The 21,507-nt window shown below is 42.4% G+C and overlaps 2 protein-coding genes across 3 annotated transcripts in view; both read left to right on the top strand.

Moving 5' to 3' along the window:
• The first annotated feature begins 3,375 nt into the window (after positions 1 to 3,375).
• On the top strand, positions 3,376 to 4,235 carry LOC124019475 (vegetative cell wall protein gp1-like). Its single transcript, XM_046334823.1, has 2 exons — positions 3,376 to 3,425; positions 3,767 to 4,235. The coding sequence occupies exons 1-2, from the start codon at positions 3,376 to 3,378 to the stop codon at positions 4,233 to 4,235; spliced, it is 519 nt and encodes a 172-aa protein (XP_046190779.1).
• Positions 4,236 to 6,767: 2,532 nt separating this feature from the next.
• Positions 6,768 to 21,507, top strand: part of creb5b (cAMP responsive element binding protein 5b) — a 111,246-nt gene continuing 96,506 nt past the window's right edge. Inside the window, exons 1-3 of one of the 2 annotated variants that reach the window (XM_046334841.1) lie at positions 6,768 to 6,892; positions 14,911 to 14,988; positions 18,032 to 18,125. In XM_046334841.1, the coding sequence (XP_046190797.1) occupies positions 14,935 to 14,988; positions 18,032 to 18,125 (148 nt within the window). In that variant the 5' untranslated portion in view covers positions 6,768 to 6,892; positions 14,911 to 14,934. The remainder of the gene's footprint in view (positions 6,893 to 14,910; positions 14,989 to 18,031; positions 18,126 to 21,507) is intronic. The other variant, XM_046334842.1, reaches the window with a different exon arrangement.

Genomic DNA, 21,507 nt, shown 5'->3' with positions numbered 1-21,507 from the left:
TTGTCTGTTCCATAGAATTTGGAATTAGAACAATTTACGAGGATCTCGAGGTAAAACTGTCCAGTAGACAAATGTGTAGTGGCTGTGTGTGATCATTGCTATGAGAACCATTTTGATGAGTGCCAATGCTTTTTTGAAGAAATGTTTGAAGCCTGGTAAATTTGACACTAATGTATCTGTTTGCTTTGATTATCACTGTTTGTTTATTCAAACAAAAATACTATTTATTGCTTAGAAAGTTATGCCAATGCAGTAATGTATTTTTGTTTGTGTTTGGACCCCCATGTTTGGACCCCCATGTTTGGACCCCCATGGTTGGACCCCCATGGTTGGACCCCCATGGTTGGACCCCCATGGTTGGACTCCCATGGGTCCAAGCAGTATTGAACCTGGCCTCTATGTATTCATATTTTTAAAATATTGTTGTTTATGTTTACATGTAGTGACTAACGTTCTCTTTCTTTCATGCTATAGTTTTGTTTTTCACTGTGTGTATAAGTGTGTGTTTGACAGACATCTTAGAGAGATTCAAATATGTTTCATTCACTTCTTCTTGTACAGTTCTTGGTAATGACCACAGGGTGGGAGTGTGTGACAGAAAACTAAAATAACTAGTAAAAGATACATTGGGTCCTTACCTAGCGAAAGCTTCCTACAGGACTGACTAAATACATGAAGGATTATTATGATATAACTGGCATCCTCTACATACGGCCTGATCAGCAGTTATTGTTTTCATATTTATTGTTTTCAGAACGAAAATACATTGTTGTCAACAGAAAGTGATACAGACACAGTGCATAACTTTGACCATGAGTGCACACAGCGATCCACAGGGAAGAATCCTCAGATTGCAGGCCTGAGGCCCTGTCACATCTGATGGGCTCTCTCTCACGTCAGTTCAAACATGAAAAATAAACAAACCATGCTGTACCTTCCCCTCCTCCACCCTTCCATCCAGAACCGTACGTAGGAGGTGAGGAAGGACTGTGGTCTGTCATAGAAAACTATCACCAAACAGGCAGGAGATCGGCAGCAGTAGTGCTCTCTAATGGAAGCCTTATGTTCCACATAGGAAAGAAAAGGGTTAATTAAGTAAGTAAAACTCTTCCATCCATTCCTACCTAAGCTACAGTACCTCTCCTTCTCTCCTTACTTTTTCCTTTCACATTCTTTGGCACGTGACTTGGCCCTGGTTGTGTGCCCGGTGGTGGTGTAATGGACTGGGTCCTCCTCACCGGCCCAGCCCAGGCAGCATCAGAACCGGCAGCATCGCGCTTGCTGCTGGTAAACCTGTTTTTTCCAGGGTTGCAATGACACCCTATTCCCTATATAGTGCGCTACTTTTAACCAGGCCCCTTCCTTATATAGTGCAATACTTTTGACCAGAACCCCATATAGGGAATAGGGTGTCATTTGGGACACAATCCAGGGCTGCTGAGTAGTGTGGGATCTTTACAGTGAAAGCATCATGGCATAATGACATCACAGTTATCTCCCTGTACTGTTTGAGAGAGAGAGAGAGAGAGAGTCAAAGGCCTTCATATGAAATGCTGCCACTGTTGCCTCTCCAGTCTCCACGGCTATTTATCCATGGTCGTTCTTGATTAGTAAAGCTGCTACTAATCAGACATCATTCACTACTGCGCAATTCATTACAGCTCATAAAAGCGGATGAGGTCATAGCAGTTATGTGTGATTTTCTGCATCAGAGATTTAGTGAAGACATTGAACCTCTGGCAAACCAACCTACACACTAGTTCTATACTATGTGGTATTGTGGGGTAGACAGACTACTGTCAGTATTTGATTGGGAATCAGAACTTCCACAGATATCCGTATGGATGTATCTACTGAATCCCACTCCCATGGTTCTGGTCCATAACTGCTCTATGACTGTTGAAATCATGTTTATTTTATTTTGTGTTCAATCTTTATTTATTCAGGAAGTCCCATTGAGGTGAGAAGACTTATTTTACAAGGCTGACCTGGCCTGTTCATGCAAAACCATATATCTTGGCCAGACAGAGAAGCTTCTGATGTCACAAAGCCCCTCAAAATAAGCATTAGGAGGAAAGTATAAAACACACAGATTTAACAGAGCAGAAGGCCTCCTGGGAACCCAGTATTTGTTTAAATTCCAAATCCATACGTTGTGTTTATTTATCAAGTGTAATCTGGCGTAGTTATCAGTGCTGGAAGGGCAGCTCAGAGTTTACACACCAAGTTCAAATATTGCATTTTCAACGCAGCGAGCAATTGCAATATGTCCTCACATGAAATTGAATCTCTTGAAAGAGCAAGCGAAAACAAACAGTTGGTTACTTGTTAATGACATCATTATGTGCGTACCTGGATATCATTACTCTACACATTAAGGTTGCATGGTTCTGTACAAGCCTCAACTTTTCATCAACAAACAAAACATTGCTGTTATATCCATAAATCTTCAATGTCTTCCTAATATATAATAATATATAATAAACATGACATTCTCATATCATAACCTTCTATTGTCGGGACATAAAAATTCCCTCGCTTTGTACCTTTGCAGCGCACCGAGACATTAGTCAACATCAACGTAGCTACAGATGATGCATTAAATATAATATGTAGGCCTATGTAGTATTACAGTAACAGGTAAATGCCTGGCTCTGCCTAAGACAGGCATTGTCTCCATCCCAAATGGCCCCCTTTCTCTATGTCGTGTGCTACATTTGACCTGGGCTCTGGTCAAAATTAGTGCACTTTAAAGGGAATATGGCGCCATTGGGATGTAGCCTTTGCCATATTGAGGGACTGTACAGAGGAAAGGCTATGTAGTGCATTACAGTATTACATAAAGCCTAACGCCAATGTTTCCAGCCCTGCAGGCACAAACCAGCCATCATTTCCCAAGGTATGGTAAGAGGTAAACACCCTGACACTGTAACATTCCATCAACAAGATCAAACAGAGAAGCCATCCACAGCCCTGCCCAGGTATTAAACAGTACAGTACACCACTGTCTTCATAGGGGCGTGCACTAAGAAACCTTTCCAAGGTGATCCCATTCAAAAGCACTGTGGAAAGCAAAGCACACATTCAGGAGGAGGAGGAGGAGGACAAAGGATAGAACCACGTCCTGTACAATATAGATCAAATCTCCTTTAGTGGAGGTCAACGACCCCTCACTGTATGCCTCTTTTACCGTTAATAGTCCCGTTCTCTGGGGATATGATGTTTGGATTGTTCTGGAAATATATAGGCAATAAAGGACAAAGGGGTGTCATAAACGTTGATTAAAGCTCTTCTTAAAGGAGCCAGGCGGGAGAGGTTCCTGAGTTATGGAGGCCTTTCAGTCGCCGTTACTGTTTCTGTGACAGAGACCTCTTAATGCTGCTGCCTGTGTCTGGCTGGTCCGTCCTGGACGACACGGTGCAGTGGTAAACATCTCTCTCTCTTTGAGGAGAGGAGACAGTCATTAATCCCCAGGCTGGGACAGAGGAGAGGAGGAGAGGAGACAGTCATTAATCCCCAGGCTGGGACAGAGGAGAGGAGGAGAGGGGAGGAGGGAAGACATCACACCCAGCCAGCCCAGTCTCCCAGCTCCCCAGCCCAGCCCAGCCTCCCAGCTCCCCAGCCCAGCCTCCCAGCTCCCCAGCCCAGTCTCCCAGCTCCCCAGCCCAGCCCAGCCCCCCAGCTCCCCAGCCCAGCCTCCCAGCTCCCCAGCCCAGTCTCCCAGCTCCCCAGCCCAGTCTCCCAGCTCCCCAGCCCAGTCTCCCAGCTCCCCAGCCCAGCCCCCCAGCTCCCCAGCCAGCCTCCCAGCCCAGTCTCCCAGCTCCCCAGCCCAGCCTCCCAGCTCCCCAGCCCAGTCTCCCAGCCCAGTCTCCCAGCTCCCCAGCCCCCCATCTCCCCAGCCCAGCCTCCCAGCTCCCCAGCCCAGCCTCCCAGCCCCCCAGCCCAGCTCCCAGCCCCCAGCCCAGCCGCCCAGGCCCCCAGCCCACAGCTTCCCAGCCCCCAGCCTCCAAGCCCCCAGCCTAGCAGTCCAGCCCAGCATCCCAGCCCCCAGCCTAGCAGTCCAGCCCAGCATCCCAGCCCCCAGCCTAGCAGTCCAGCCCAGCATCCCAGCCCCCAGCCTAGCAGTCCAGCCCAGCATCCCAGCCCCCAGCATAGCAGTCCAGCCCAGCCCCCCAGTCCAGCCCAGGGCCCCAGTCCAGCCCAGCCTACAAGCCGCCACCAGCAAGTCACAATAACCTCCAACCTGCATGATTTTTCACCATCCAGATGTCTGTTTTATTTTTTTGGTACATTTTAACTGAGGCTTAAATTTCAATGATCCTGGTGGTGGTAGTAGTGGTGGTTACATTGTTTAATGGCCTTTCTATTAAATTACATTATGATTATAATAACTCATGATACACTGTTAGGGAGGGCTGTCTGTAGACTCTTTTTTTAAAGACAATATTGCATGTCATCACATTTCATGTCTCTTTAGGCCTATGTCACATTCTAAAGAAAAATGCTAAGTGGAATTCAGAGGATGAAGTGATGATATGTAGGATAGCTACAAACAGTTGCATGAATAAGACTCAAGATCATGGCATGATTTAACTATCCTCCTGGCTCCTACATTAACAACTGAAATAAATAATACCAGAGTAGAGGAAACATAACACTGCTCTGTCTGGAAACATGACCGTATCTAAGATAGTGACAGAATTAGGGAGAAGGGATGATCATTGTACAGGTGACAGGCAATTCATTTGTCCATATCCATCACTAAGCACCTCTCTTGTCTGTCATCCATTTAATGTGTGCATAAACCACCCCCTGAAATAAACATGGAGAAGTGCCATAGATAGAAAGAGTCTGTATGAGTTCTACAGACAGATGGTTGTTTAGTTTGTTTAGTTTGATGGTAGAACCAGGAGGATGTTCTACAGACAGATGGTTGTTTAGTTTAATGGTAGAACCAGGATGATGTTCTACAGACGGATGGTTGTTTAGTTTGTTTAGTTTAATGGTAGAACCAGGATGATGTTCTACAGACAGATGGTTGTTTAGTTTAATGGTAGAACCAGGATGATGTTCTACAGACAGATGGTTGTTTAGTTTGTTTAGTTTAATGTTAGAACCAGGAGGATGTTCTACAAACAGATGGTTGTTTAGTTTGTTGAGTTTGATGGTAGAACCAGGAGGATGTTCTACAGACGGATGGTTGTTTAGTTTGTTTAGTTTAATGGTAGAACCAGGAGGATGTTCTACAGACAGATGGTTGTTTAGTTTGTTTAGTTTAATGGTAGAACCAGGAGGATGTTCTACAGACGGATGGTTGTTTAGTTTGTTTAGTTTAATGGTAGAACAAGGAGGATGTTCTACAGACAGATGGTTGTTTAGTTTGTTTAGTTTAATGGTAGAACCAGGAGGATGTTCTACAGACGGATGGTTGTTTAGTTTGTTTAGTTTAATGGTAGAACCAGGAGGATGTTCTACAGACGGATGGTTGTTTAGTTTAATGGTAGAACCAGGATGATGTTCTACAGACAGATGGTTGTTTAGTTTGTTTAGTTTAAGGGTAGAACCAGGAGGATGTTCTACAGACGGATGGTTGTTTAGTTTAATGGTAGTACCAGGAGGATGTTCTACAGACGGATGGTTGTTTAGTTTGTTTAGTTTGATGGTAGAACCAGGATGATGTTCTACAGACAGATGGTTGTTTAGTTTGTTGAGTTTGATGGTAGAACCAGGATGATGTTCTACAGACAGATGGTTGTTTAGTTTGTTTAGTTTAATGGTAGAACCAGGAGGATGTTCTACAGACAGATGGTTGTTTAGTTTGTTTAGTTTGATGGTAGAACCAGGATGATGTTCTACAGACAGATGGTTGTTAAGTTTGTTTAGTTTGATGGTAGAACCAGGAGGATGTTCTACAGACAAATTGTTGTTTAATTTGATGGTAGAACCAGGATGATGTTCTACAGACAAATTGTTGTTTAATTTGATGGTAGAACCAGGATGATGTTTTGTCTGTCCTTGATTTCCCCTGCATCACATTACCTCTATGGCCTACCTAGCATTACTTCTGGAAAAATATCTCACTTGTTCTTTGTCTGTGTAACAGCATCTCTTAAATCCAACACTTAGAGGTCGATATAATGCCTCCAATTATTTATTTACTCAAGGCAGCAGCATGATTATTCATTATTAAGAGGTAGAGGATGGAGAGAGGAGAACATTCTCTCTCTATTCAATTCAATTCAAGTGCTTTATTGGCATGGGAAACATATGTTAACATTGCCAAAGCAAGTGAAATAGATAATAAACAAAAGTTAAATAAACTCTCTCCCTCTGTCTAGCTTTCTTTCTCCCTCTTCTCTCTTTCTATCTCTATCTCTCTCTCTCTTTCTCTCTTGCGCTCTCTCCAAAACAAGGTCCAAGTCTGCTATTCAAGGCTAACTTTCTTGTGTTTGTGAACTTGGGTAAGTGGAGATGAATCAAATTGCTATCGGTCTACTATACTACTGTATATTAAATCATTAAATATCAATTTCAAATGTAAACTTTATTTACCATGTTAAAAGCAGCCACTATTCCGGCTGATCAGTTTTGCTAACAAGAGGTGAATACCCATTTGTATAAGGTAGCCTTTCAATAAGTATTGGTGCACGTTGATAATGGTGTACCCTGTCAGTTTTGTGCCATACGTACCCTATGTGCATTTGCAAACTCTGCCTTGCTCGCCCCAACAGTCCGCCTCCAAGCGGACCACGATGATTCAGAAGTTCAGGAATCCCACGTGACGTCACCGAGGGGTGATGTAATGCTTCTCTAAATAGAACGTATTGTAATCTTTTCTCAGTCCAACGTGGTTCCTTCTGAGAGTCTGTTGCGTATTTTCTACACTTGTTTGGTAAGTTAAAATAATTGCTTTCCACCACAGTAAATTATAAACATGCAATTATGGATTGTTAATTTCGTTTTGTTCAGCTGCATTGTTATTTCTTTTCACTTCAGTTGATGTGACAAGTTGCTCAGAGAATCGCATCAACAGAATGCTGCGGCGCTCTACAGATTTTTTTGAATATTATATTCTGTTGTCTCGTGCATATTGTATTATGTGCAGAAATGTGTTTAAGTCCGTTATTTACTCGTATAGTGACAGGCTTGCCATCTCGGTACAATATTTAGAAGTGTCAGGACGCGCGTGGACTGACTGTTGAATGTTGTTGAAGTTGAGCAGAGATGTCAAGTGTTGCTCTCTGCTCGCGAGCTGTCAGAGCGGTTGCTTCTAGCTACCATAGTAATTTACCCCACAAACTGGATGTGTGAGTAGGTTAGCTATGTGTAGTATCCAGTGATGTGCCAGTGCAGGGTAGCCTATGGCGCGCAATTACTAAAGATAATATTTGGAGGAATGAATTGGCAATGGTTATCAACAGCAAGTACTGACACAGCCTGGGCTATACGTGTCGACTTATTAAAAAACATCTAGAGCTTTACAAAGTAATATTTTTAATGATTCTGAAGTTTGCAGTGCTTTGCAACATTGTCCCCCTGTCCCATGGATGGATGCAGCCCACTTCTAGACGTTGTCCTGTGTGTCAAACTGGACTGCGGGACGGGACGCGGACGCAGTTTACAAACGGTCACGTCCTCGACAACGGTAAAAGTAGCTAAAGAGGAGCTGTCATTCCATCCATAATACCAATATATGTTTATGATACTGTGGTAGCCTATAATACTGTTCATTTTGAAGAGTAATCTAACCGAAACATTACGTCATTCTGCAGGCCAGCAGTCGCTATTTGATTAACCGCCGCCGAGCAATTGAAGGTTTCAGAGGAGTTCTGCTGACTGGGCACACTTTACGTTAAGTGCCTGCGGTATAAAAATATGTTTTAATCTTATGATTAGATTGTCATTGAATTTAAATGATGGCGAACCATTCTCCGTTTGTCAGTTTCCAGTTTTTTATTATTATTGTAGCCTATAATGATCAAACATTCTCTCTCTAAATTTACCTGGGTGCCTCTCTTCTGCAATTACTATTCACTATCGATGACGATGATGACAGTGTTAATAATAATTATTATTGAGTTTGTGGTTTAACTAAATATGATTCATGTACAACATTATAATATCTGCTGAATCCATCTTCATAAATCAAATAAAAACTCGTATTAAATAGCCTAAATTAAAAAGAACATGACCCAAATTATTTGAGGCACTTAACTTAAAATAAAAAATAATCGTTATAAGACCAGTAGAAGCGAGGGAAAGAGAGTGTGCTGGAATGTAGGCCTACTTAATATAACTGTTCTGACTGATGGAGGTACGACTGGAAAAAAATGACAGAATAATTATTTCTTAGCGAATGTCCTTGTGTTTGAAGCCCGATAGTGGGTATATATATCTAAAAAATACATCTAACACTAGACGGAGAGTAGACTGAAGTATACTTCTTAAAAATGTGTTTATTTCTAATTGAATTTTTATATATGAAGATATTCATCAAATCTGTCACCATAGATCAGCTACCATGATCAACACATTGGTATAAAATAATGAACACAGTAACACAGAGTGAAACATTTACTTAATAATCTAAGTCAACTAATTAAGTAATCAATGTAGTTAAGTGAATACAACATGTATACACCACTATATGTGTGCTTTTGACCAGCTGTAAATTCAACCACTTTCCAGTTTTGAGTCTATTTAACTAGGTATAGATTAAGATGTGATGTTATAATCCTCATGATTTTACATATTATACTTTGGGTTAGTTAGGGTCCTATGTCGCTCTGTTGGTAGAGTGTGGTGCTTGCAACACCACGGTTGTGGGTTCGATTCCCACAGGGGACAGGTATGGGGAGAAAGTGCATAAATGTATCAAGTTGCTCTAGAAAAGAGCGTCTGCTAAATTTAAAAAATGTTTGTATTTTTATGAGATTTTTTGTTGTTTTTGAATAGCCTACTTTTATAAAACAAACTCTAATAACATGATTATAAAGAGGGTGATTCGTACAATTTGCCGTGAGTGACACCGTCCACACAATCACAGTCCCCTCTATAATAAAGGCCGATCTGACTCCAGGTATTGTGGTAGTGTAGAAAGGCCCTGTGGCTGAGTGTGTATTATGCCGGGCCCCTCCACAGCTCAGCGTTAGTTAACACCTTGTTGTCCTCAATGTGGATGTGAGTGTGTTGACTGGTGAAGCCCTGGGGTGGAGGTGTCACTATGCTTGTTGGAAATGTACACACACACACACACACACACACACACACACACACACACACACACACACACACACACACACACACACACACACACACACACACACACACACACACACACACACACACACACACACACACACACACACACACACACACACACACACACACACACACACACACACACACACACACACACACACACACACACACACACACACACACACAGTTTAGACACCGTGCAGGGACTGAGAGGTGGTGATTGACAGTGATTGAGGGTTGCCTCTCAGGGGCCCCTCTGTGCTGTGTGTGTACAGCATACTATAGGGCCTATATGAGGAGTTCACAGCACATACAGCATTGTTTGAGCAAGCCGTGTTCCTCGCCTCAGGGATCGCTGTGATCCCACCATGAACCTGCACTGTTGAAGGCCCCCCCACCCCCACGTCGAACACACACACTGAACACACACACACACACTGAACACACACACACACCGAACATACACACACCGAACACACACACTGAACACACACACACAAACTGAACAGACACACACACACACACCGAACATACACACACCGAACACACACACACACACCATACTGTTTGAATTGTAATATGTGCCCTACCTGAAGAGTTCGTTCCCTGGTCCCCATTGAAATCGTACTCCGCTCACTAATCCGTCCCCTCTCTCACATCGGGACCCAGTTAATGTAAAGTGTAACCAAATTTCCTCTGCTAAACTAAAACATCTATATCAAATAAAAGCCAAGTGCCCCATTGAAGGGAAAAGGCGTTGTGCTCTGGCGATTTAGAGGCGAGAGTAGCAATTGGGACAACTCACTGGGGCTTACATGGAGCCCTTGTTTCAGTGTTTTATGCGTATTATGGTTTTAATTTCCTTTTCAACGTGTTGAGTTGATATATTTCTGAAGGAAAAGCCTCAAACCAATCATATTTCATATTCTGGTAATGACTCGGGAATAAAGTATAGGCCTAATGTGTGGAAATGGAATAGAAAATGTTTCTCTTTGAATGTTAGTCTTGGCGTTTTCTGATTGACATTTGGAGAAAAGGTTTTGGAACATGAGCCAAATCACATTGTCAAACACTTGATGGACTAGTTTAAGTTGTTGATAATACTGTGAGAAGAGTTCTACTTAGTGAACAAAGCTTGATGAATTGTAAGTATCCAGGTTAGAGAATGGATCTTGCTGTTCAGTCCAATCTTTTTTAAATTATATCTGGGCTACCAGTATTATACCTACAGTATGTGGAGAGTCTACCACCAGTATTATACCTACAGTATGTGGAGAGTCTACTACCAGTATTATACCTACAGTATGTGGAGAGTCTACTACCAGTATTATACCTACAGTATGTGGAGAGTCTACTACCAGTATTATACCTACAGTATGTGGAGAGTCTACTACCAGTATTATACCTACAGTATGTGGAGAGTCTACTACCAGTATTATACCTACAGTATGTGGAGAGTCTACCACCAGTATTATACCTACAGTATGTGGAGAGTCTACTACCAGTATTATACCTACAGTATGTGGAGAGTCTACTACCAGTATTATACCTACAGTATGTGGAGAGTCTACTACCAGTATTATACCTACAGTATGTGGAGAGTCTACTACCAGTATTATACCTACAGTATGTGGAGAGTCTACCACCAGTATTATACCTACAGTATGTGGAGAATCTACTACCAGTATTATACCTACAGTATGTGGAGAGTCTACCACCAGTATTATACCTACAGTATGTGGAGAATCTACTACCAGTATTATACCTACAGTATGTGGAGAGTCTACCACCAGTATTATACCTACAGTATGTGGAGAATCTACTACCAGTATTATACCTACAGTATGTGGAGAGTCTACTACCAGTATTATACCTACAGTATGTGGAGAGTCTACTACCAGTATTATACCTACAGTATGTGGAGAGTCTACTACCAGTATTATACCTACAGTATGTGGAGAGTCTACTACCAGTATTATACCTACAGTATGTGGAGAGTCTACTACCAGTATTATACCTACAGTATGTGGAGAGTCTACTACCAGTATTATACCTACAGTATGTGGAGAGTCTACTACCAGTATTATACATACAGTATGTGGAGAGTCTACTACCAGTATTATACCTACAGTATGTGGAGAGTCTACTACCAGTATTATACCTACAGTATGTGGAGAGTCTACTACCAGTATTATACCTACAGTATGTGGAGAGTCTACTACCAGTATTATACCTACAGTATGTAGATAATCTACCACCAGTATTATACCTACAGTATGTGGAGAATCTACTACCAGTATTATACCTACAGTATGTGGAGAGTCTACCACCAGTATTATACCTACAGTATGTGGAGAGTCTACTACCAGTATTATACCTACAGTATGTGGAGAGTCTACTACCAGTATTATACCTACAGTATGTGGAGAGTCTACTACCAGTATTATACCTACAGTATGCGGAGAGTCTACTACCAGTATTATACCTACAGTATGTTGAGAGTCTACTACCAGTATTATACCTACAGTATGTTGAGAGTCTACTACCAGTATTATACCTACAGTATGTTGAGAGTCTACTACCAGTATTATACCTACAGTATGTGGAGAGTCTACTACCAGTATTATACCTACAGTATGCGGAGAGTCTACTACCAGTATTATACCTACAGTATGTGGATAATCTATCACCAGTATTATACCTACAGTATGTGGAGAGTCTGCTTCTTTGTCTTGGAGTGGCCAAGGCTCACTAAGTGTACAATTAGATAACAATTGATGGATAAGGTTGTTGCTGTTGCTCTGAAAAGTGTTGTTTAAGGTAGTAAAGTGATTGTCATATTTCAGCGAGTGGTGAAAATATCAGTCATGTTGCCCATGCATGTTCAGAGATGATGGAGCATGTTTATCTTTGAGACTTTGTTATGAATAGAAACAGAACAGGTGAAGGACGAGAGAGAGAAAGAGAGAGTGACGGGAGAGAGAGAGAGAGAGAGAGAGAGAGAGAGAGAGAGAGAGAGAGAGAGAGAGAGAGAGAGAGAGAGAGAGAGAGAGAGAGAAGAATGGGAGACAGAGAGAGAGAAGAATGGGGGAGAGAGAGAGAGAGGTAGCGAGAGAGAGGGGGAAGGAGAGAAGGAGAAAAACGTGATGAGGGAGAAAGAGAGAGAAGCACGGGAGACAGACAGAGAGAGGAGAGAGAAGGATAGAAAGAGAGGAGGGAGAGAGCGAGAGGGAGAAAGAGAGGAGGGAGAGATAGAGACCCAGACCTCCTTGCCCTCTGTCAGAGGGACCCTGTCCAGACCTTTCCCAGCAGGCTTTGCCACAGATGTAGCCTGTAAGAAAAAAGGCTCTGGTTAACTTTACACGCCATTTGAATGTTTTGACTTTGTTAGAGGAAATAGTCTGTACAGGTTTTTTAAAAATCACACATGCTAATCATGTATGAATGTATTCATGCTAAACAAGTCATGTGTGGCCTTAGCTCAAATGTTTAGTTGATTCAAATAGAGAGACACAAAAATGTTTGGGGGTGGGATTCAGTCAGATCACACATGGTGGAAAATGTGGCTTTTAAAGGCCATTTCCTATTGAACCGATATATACAGCATTTACTGTTGTGGAGAATGAGCAGTTGGATTGAATCCCGGCCTAATACGGTGGTCTGTGCGTACATTTGAAGAGTCATTTGTGTTAGGCTTTATCGTAGGAGTGCTTCTCCGTGGATTCATTTGGTTTTAACATATCCCACCCATTTTCATTTTCAAAGAACGAGGGCGCCTGCTCACTAATCAATGACAAAACATGATTTCTAGCTAAAATAAAAATGTAAAGCGTCTTTAACATTTTTATCCCCCTCACAGGCTAAACACTAGGCAGTAAAGCTGTTAGGCTCTAGTCTCCCAGAGGGCTGAATGGTCAGGCAAGGTTCTGAGGGTGGAGGGGTTGGTTATAAGACAGTAGAGGTTAGACTGTTATAAGACTTAGTGAGACGTAGAACCTCTAGTCTGAATAAAACATGAAGTCCCAGTGGTCACGTCATTCCTGGAAATAGTCATTCCTGGAAATAGTAGTTAAATGCGTGCTGATGTTTTGTAGACTTTAGTCTAATCTGCTCCTACTATTATATGTGTTGTAGAATCTAGTCTAATCTGCTCCTACTATTATATGTGTTGTAGAATCTAGTCTAATGTCTCCTACTATTATATGTGTTGTAAACTCTAGTCTAATGTCTCCTACTATTATATGTGTTGTAAACTCTAGTCTAATGTCTCCTACTATTATATGTGTTGTAGAATCTAGTCTAATGTCTCCTACTATTATATGTGTTGTAGAATCTAGTCTAATGTCTCCTACTATTATATGTGTTGTAAACTCTAGTCTAATCTCTCCTACTATTATATGTGTTGTAGAATCTAGTCTAATCTGCTCCTACTATTATATGTGTTGTAGAATCTAGTCTAATGTGCTCCTACTATTATATGTGTTGTAGAATCTAGTCTAATCTGCTCCTACTATTATATGTGTTGTAGAATCTAGTCTAATCTGCTCCTACTATTATATGTGTTGTAAACTCTAGTCTAATCTGCTCCTACTATTATATGTGTTGTAGAATCTAGTCTAATCTGCTCCTACTATTATATGTGTTGTAGAATCTAGTCTAATCTCTCCTACTATTATATGTGTTGTAAACTCTAGTCTAATCTCTCCTACTATTATATGTGTTGTAGAATCTAGTCTAATGTCTCCTACTATTATATGTGTTGTAGAATCTAGTCTAATGTCTTCTACTATTATATGTGTTGTAGAATCTAGTCTAATCTGCTCCTACTATTATATGTGTTGTTAAACTCTAGTCTAATGTCTCCTACTATTATATGTGTTGTAGAATCTAGTCTAATCTGCTCCTACTATATGTGTTGTAGAATCTAGTCTAATCTGCTCCTACTATTATATGTGTTGTTAAACTCTAGTCTAATGTCTCCTCCTACTATATGTGTTGTAGAATCTAGTCTAATCTGCTGCTACTATTATATGTGTTGTAAACTCTAGTCTAATCTGTAAAATTTTCTGCATCGTAATGGCCTCCTACTTGTTTTCTTTCTCAGAAATAGAACTCCCACTACCACCCAGCCTATATTCCAAATTGCAAATATTACACTACTTTTGACTAGAGCCCAGGGCCCTATAGGGAATAGGGTGCCATGTGAGACGTATCCCTGGTCATAGAGACCAGGCTGGGCCCTGCCTTGAATCTGCAACAGCTCTTTTCACACAGAGCGTCCTGTCACTCTCTGTGTGAAGTAATGAACACCTGACTGTAGGCTACTGCCAGGAGGGAATGGAATACTATATTTTCTATGTTTAAGACTGAAAATAACCATGAAGCCTGCTATTTTTAGGCCACAACATCAATAAATAGAGTCATCTAGAACGACTCAATGAAAGAAAGAGATGTCTATGTCTTGATGTGAGCTGGGAGCTAAACTCTCCTTGCTCTCTATTTCTCTATTTCTCTATTTCTCTCTTTCTCTTTCTCTCTCTCTCTTCTCTCTCTCTCTCTCTCTCTCTCTCTCTCTCTCTCTCTCTCTCTCTCTCTCTCTCTCTCTCTCTCTCTCTCTCTCTCTCTCTCTCTCTCTCTCATTGTTTGTAGACTTATGAGGAGTTGGTGAGAGTGATGAACTCTGAGCAGGAAAGGCCGTTTGTGTGCAGTGCCCCTGGCTGTTCTCAGGTGAGTGTGTCGACACACGTCGGTGTATGTGTGTTTGTGAGGGAGCGTGTGTGAGTGTGTGCACACTTATGTGCAGTGGTGGAAAAAGTACTCAATTGTCATACTTGAATAAAAGTAAAGGAACCTTAATAGAAAAGGACTCAAGTGAAATTCATCCAGTAAAATATTACTTGAGTAAAAGTCTAAAAGTATTTGGTTTTAAATATACTTACGTAAGTTTCAAAAGTAAATGGAGTTGCTAAAATATACTTAAGTCTGAAAAGTGAAAGTATAAACCATTTCAAATTGTGTATATTAAGCAAACCAGATGGCACATGGATAGCCAGGGGCACCACTCCAACACTCAGACATCATTTACCTATAGCCAGGGGCACCACTCCAACACTCAGACATCATTTACCTATAGCCAGGGGCACGCTCCAACACTCAGACATCATTTACCTATAGCCAGGGGCACGCTCCAACACTCAGACATCATTTACCTATAGCCAGGGGCACGCTCCAACACTCAGACATCATTTACCTATAGCCAGGGGCACGCTCCAACACTCAGACATCATTTACCTATAGCCAGGGGCACACTCCAACACTCAGACATCATTTACCTATAGCCAGGGGCACGCTCCAACACTCAGACATCATTTACCTATAGCCAGGGGCACGCTCCAACACTCAGACATCATTTACCTATAGCCAGGAGCACACTCCAACACTCAGACATCATTTACCTATAGCCAGGGGCACCACTCCAACACTCAGACATCATTTACCTATAGCCAGGGGCACGCTCCAACACTCAGACATCATTTACCTATAGCCAGGAGCACACTCCAACACTCAGACATCATTTACCTATAGCCAGGAGCACACTCCAACACTCAGACATCATTTACCTATAGCCAGGAGCACACTCCAACACTCAGACATCATTTACCTATAGCCAGGAGCACACACCAACACTCAGACATCATTTACCTATAGCCAGGAGCACACTCCAACACTCAGACATCATTTACCTATAGCCAGGAGCACCACTCCAACACTCAGACATAATTTACCTATAGCCAGGGCCACACTCCAACAATCAGACATCATTTACCTATAGCCAGGGGCACACTCCAACACTCAGACATCATTTACCTATAGCCAGGGGCACACTCCAACACTCAGACATCATTTACCTATAGCCAGGGGCACGCTCCAACACTCAGACATCATTTACCTATAGCCAGGGGCACACTCCAACACTCAGACATCATTTACCTATAGCCAGGGGCACGCTCCAACACTCAGACATCATTTACCTATAGCCAGGGGCACGCTCCAACACTCAGACATCATTTACCTATAGCCAGGGGCACACTCCAACACTCAGACATCATTTACCTATAGCCAGGAGCACGCTCCAACACTCAGACATCATTTACCTATAGCCAGGGGCACACTCCAACACTCAGACATCATTTACCTATAGCCAGGGGCACACTCCAACACTCAGACATCATTTACCTATAGCCAGGAGCACGCTCCAACACTCGGACATCATTTACAAATGAAGCATTTGTGTTTAGTGAGTCAGCCAGATCAGAGGCAGTCGGGATGAACAGGGATGATCTCTGTTTAGTGAGTCAGCCAGATCAGAGGCAGTAGGGATGACCAGGGATGATATCTGTTTAGTGAGTCCGTCAGATCAGAGGCAGTAGGGATGACCAGGGATGTTCTCTGTTTAGTGAGTCCGTCAGATCAGAGGCAGTCGTGATGACCAGGGATGATCTCTGTTTAGTGAGTCCGTCAGATCAGAGGCAGTAGGGATGACCAGGGATGTCCTCTTGATAAGTGTGAGAATTAGACCATTTCCTGTCCTGCTAATCATTCAAAATGAGTACTTTTGGGTGTCAGGCTAAATATATGGAGTAAAAAGTAGATTATTTTCTTTAGGAATGTAGTGAAGTAAAAGTAAAAGTTTGCAAAAATATAAATAGTAAAGTACAGATACCCACCAAAACGACTTAAGTAGTACTTTAAAGTATTTTTACTTCGGTACTTTACACCACTGCTTATGTGTGTGTTTTTGTGTGTATGTGTGCTCGTGCATGTTGGTGTGTGAGTGCCTGTAACATGAAGAAGAGGTTGAAGAGGGAGCCTGAAAAGCACGGTGCTGCGTCACACATCAGGAGAAAACAGAATAGCACCCACTTCCAGTCCAACTCCAGCTGTAAAGAAAGGAGCTTTTTGCTGCAGAAAAACACCACAGAATAATGGTTCATAATAAGGTCTGTCACCCTTTTGTTAGGATGCACAGTAGAGGTGAAGTGTGAAGATCAAATATGTATTGTCCTATTTTATATTGAAGTAAGGCTTTGGGCCTCCCGAGTGGTGCAGCGGTCTAAGGCACTGAATCGCAGTGCTAGAGGCGTCACTACAGACCTGGGTTTGATCCCGGGCTGTATCACAACCGGCCGTGATTGGGAGTCCCATAGGGCGGTGCACAATTGGTCCGTGTTAGGGGAGGGTTTGGCCGGGGTAGGCTGTCATTGTAAATGAGAATTTGTTCTTCACTAACTTGCCTAGTTAAATAAAAATAAGGTATAGATTATAGAGAAGTCATTCTAGACTTTATAAACTCCTTTTCATACCGTATGTTCAGTGTTAACCTCTCAGGTATTTTGTCCACATGCAGGGACATGAAGATGATCGACTACTACATGTTTTCTTACTCTGTGATCATAGACAACCACAACACTCACAGGAATGTGTTCCTGGAGTGCAGTATTCCTTTAACTGTCTCTGCATGCCTTTTTAACCTGGAATTAACACTAGTGAATATCATCCAAAATATCACTGAATACCACTGGACTCCAGGCTTGAGACTGTGTGTGTAGAGAACTGAGTGGTTGTGTTCTTTATCAAGGAGGACCACATTGGAACAATGGTATTTTTATTTTAAAATAACTATATTTATTGTTTCATGTGTTGTCCTCATCTTTTTTAACAGTACCATTTTCTTCACCCCAAAATAAATCAAATCATACTGTCTCAACAGCGATTCCCCACAGAGGACCACCTGATGATTCACCGGCACAAGCATGAGATGACTCTGAAGTTCCCCTCCATAAAGATCGACAGCATGTTATCAGGTGACAAATGGCTTCATGCTGTATGCTGTAACTTCACTTTCTAGGCTGCATCCCAACTGGCATCCTATTCCCTATGTAGTGCACTACATTTGACCAAGGCCCATAATAGGATGCCATTTGCGACACATCCTCTAGTCTAATAGTGTAACATGTACGCTGGGAGTCGGGAAGCAAATACAGGGAGTGAAAAGGTCATAATAAATAGAACATAGTACAAAACTAGAAACAGGAAAAGCAAACAGACATGAAACAGAAGCAGAATCACGAACGCCTGAGGAAGAACCAAGGGGACCGATGTAGGGGAGGTAACCAGGAAGGTGATGGAGTCCAGGTGAGTCTCATGAGGCGCAGGTGCGAGTAACGATGGTGGCAGGTATGCGTGATGATGAGACAAGTGGCACGTGGAGCGCCGGAGAGGGGGAGCGGGAGTACACTTGACAAATAGTCTGGTCCCATCGTGGTGTTCTGGAAGAGACAAGTGTTTTAGTTCTGCCTCAGGAAGTATTAACTCTCCGCTCCAGGCAGATAGTCAGTCAGTCAGGCTATAAACAAACAGTACTGTGTAGTCTACATCAGGGTTGGGGTTCATTCTGCCTCAGGAAGTATTAACTCTCCGCTCCAGGCAGATAGTCAGTCAGTCAGGCTATAAACAAACAGTACTGTGTAGTCTACATCAGGGTTGGGGTTCATTCTGCCTCAGGAAGTATTAACTCTCTGCTCCAGGCAGATAGTCAGTCAGTCAGGCTATAAACAAACAGTACTGTGTAGTCTACATCAGGGTTGGGGTTCATTCTGCCTCAGGAAGTATTAACTCTATTAACTCTCGCTCCAGGCAGATAGTCAGTCAGTCAGGCTATAGTAACTACATCAGGGTTGGGGTTCATTCTGCCTCAGGAAGTATTAACTCTCCGCTCCAGGCAGATAGTCAGTCAGTCAGGCTATAAACAAACAGTACTGTGTAGTCTACATCAGGGTTGGGGTTCATTCTGCCTCAGGAAGTATTAACTCTCCGCTCCAGGCAGATAGTCAGTCAGTCAGGCTATAAACAAACAGTACTGTGTAGTCTACATCAGGGTTGGGGTTCATTCTGCCTCAGGAAGTATTAACTCTCCGCTCCAGGCAGATAGTCAGTCAGTCAGGCTATAAACAAACAGTACTGTGTAGTCTACATCAGGGTTGGGGTTCATTCTGCCTCAGGAAGTATTAACTCTCCGCTCCAGGCAGATAGTCAGTCAGTCAGGCTATAAACAAACAGTACTGTGTAGTCTACATCAGGGTTGGGGTTCATTCTGCCTCAGGAAGTATTAACTCTCCGCTCCAGGCAGATAGTCAGTCAGTCAGGCTATAAACAAACAGTACTGTGTAGTCTACATCAGGGTTGGGGTTCATTCTGCCTCAGGAAGTATTAACTCTCCGCTCCAGGCTATAAACAAACAGATAGTCAGTCAGTCAGGCTATAAACAAACAGTACTGTGTAGTCTACATCAGGGTTGGGGTTCATTCTGCCTCAGGAAGTATTAACTCTCCGCTCCAGGCAGATAGTCAGTCAGTCAGGCTATAAACAAACAGTACTGTGTAGTCTACATCAGGGTTGGGGTTCATTCTGCCTCAGGAAGTATTAACTCTCCGCTCCAGGCAGATAGTCAGTCAGGCTATAAACAAACAGTACTGTGTAGTCTACATCAGGGTTGGGGTTCATTCCGGTTTTTGGATTCAGTCAATTCATTGAAATTCACTTAATGAATGACTGAATTGACAAGTGAATTCAGGCCAACTGTGCTGTGTGTTGTGTTGAGGAGAGTGTGTGGTTCACTACCGTACTGTACCTCGACTCTGTAGTGACTCCTCATTTCCCTACGGTGAAAGCCTCGTTGTGTATTGAGTCTAATCTCTAACCCAAACCTTGTAGTTCTGCAGTGCGCAGCAGGACAATGAGACACTGATATATCGTCGGAGAAATTCGTGTTTTTCCTTTTTCCAAGTTAAGATAAATGTTTTGTCAAAGATGCCGCTGGCTCCCTGTCATCATCACAGATGTCATTAGTCTTGCTGTGACAGTGGGGAGGGGTGGTGGAGGAGGGGTTCCCTGCCCCACCATACAGATAGGAGGAGATGGGGTGTGGTTGGGGGTGACATATTGATCCACAGTTCAAAGGAATACCTGATTTATAGGTTTTTTTCAACACCTGTAAGTGTCACCCCCAGGCTAAGTCATACTTCCAGATCTTTAGTGCCGAGACAGAGCCCAGCTGAGGCAGCAGAAGACTGTGTGTGTGTGTGTGTGTGTGTGTGTGTGTGTGTGTGTGTGTGTGTGTGTGTGTGTGTGTGTGTGTGTGTGTGTGTGTGTGTGTGTGTGTGTGTGTGTGTGTGTGTGTGTGTGTGTGTGTGTGTGTGTGTGTGTGTGTGTGTGTGTGTGTGTGTGTACAGCTGTAGGATCTCAATTTGATCAACCTTTTGCAGGAGACCTTTAAAACTTGTGGTGTATTTGAGAGTTAAAAAGTCTTCTTAAGAAAAATGTATCAACCCCTCCAAAAATGTCATTAATTATAACCCACATAATAAATGTACTTTCCTGTTGCAGCAGGACTATTTTCCTGCTGTCACTCTCAGAAATAAAATGGTTCCAAATAAAATAAAATCAAATCAAATCAGAAGCGATTATCCGCTGTCCCCATAAGAGAACCCTTTCTGGGGGCAAGTAGAACCTTCTATGGAAAGGGTCCTACATGGAACCCAAAAGGGTTCTACTTGGAACCAAAAACAGTTCTTCTTCAAAGAGTGTAGCAGATTGTCTGAAATGAGGATTTGACGTGTGTGTCTGTACAATGCCTTCAGAAAGTATACAGACCCCTTCACTTTCTACACATGTTGTTGTGCTACAGCCTGAATTCAACATGGATTACAAAAACAAAATCTCACCCATCTACACACAATATATGACAAAGTAATGACAAAGTGAAAACATGTTCTTAGACATTTTTGCAAATGTCTTGAAAATTAAATACAGGAATATATCATTTATGTAAGTATTCACAGCCCTGCGTCAATACATGTTAGAAGCATCTTTGGCAGTGATTACAGCTGTGAGTCTTTCTGGGTAAGTCTCTAAGAGCTTTGCACACCTGGATTGTACAATATTTGCCCATTATTATTTTCATATTTCTTCAAGCTCTGTCAAATTGGTTGTTGGTCATTGCTGGACAACCACTTTCAAGTCTTGCCAAGGATTTTCAAGCAGAGTTAAGCCAAAACTGTTACTCGGACACTCAGGAACATTCACTGTCTTCTTGCTAAGCAACTCCAGTGTAGATTTGGCCTTGTGTTTTAGGTTATTGTCATCCCGGTGTCTGGTGGAAAGCAGACTGAACCAGGTTTTCCTCTT

Source organism: Oncorhynchus gorbuscha, unplaced genomic scaffold (assembly GCF_021184085.1).
Source record: "Oncorhynchus gorbuscha isolate QuinsamMale2020 ecotype Even-year unplaced genomic scaffold, OgorEven_v1.0 Un_scaffold_607, whole genome shotgun sequence".
Lineage (NCBI taxonomy): Eukaryota > Metazoa > Chordata > Actinopteri > Salmoniformes > Salmonidae > Oncorhynchus > Oncorhynchus gorbuscha.
This window is presented reverse-complemented; position numbering and strand designations above follow the sequence as displayed.

Bases quoted from the DNA above. Each gene is read 5' to 3' on its own strand.
- LOC124019475 (XM_046334823.1), top strand. From the start codon at position 3,376: ATGCTGCTGCCTGTGTCTGGCTGGTCCGTCCTGGACGACACGGTGCAG. The intron at 3,426-3,766 runs GTAAACATCTCT...CCAGTCTCCCAG, and splicing joins CTGGACGACACGGTGCAGTG to CTCCCCAGCCCAGCCCCCCA.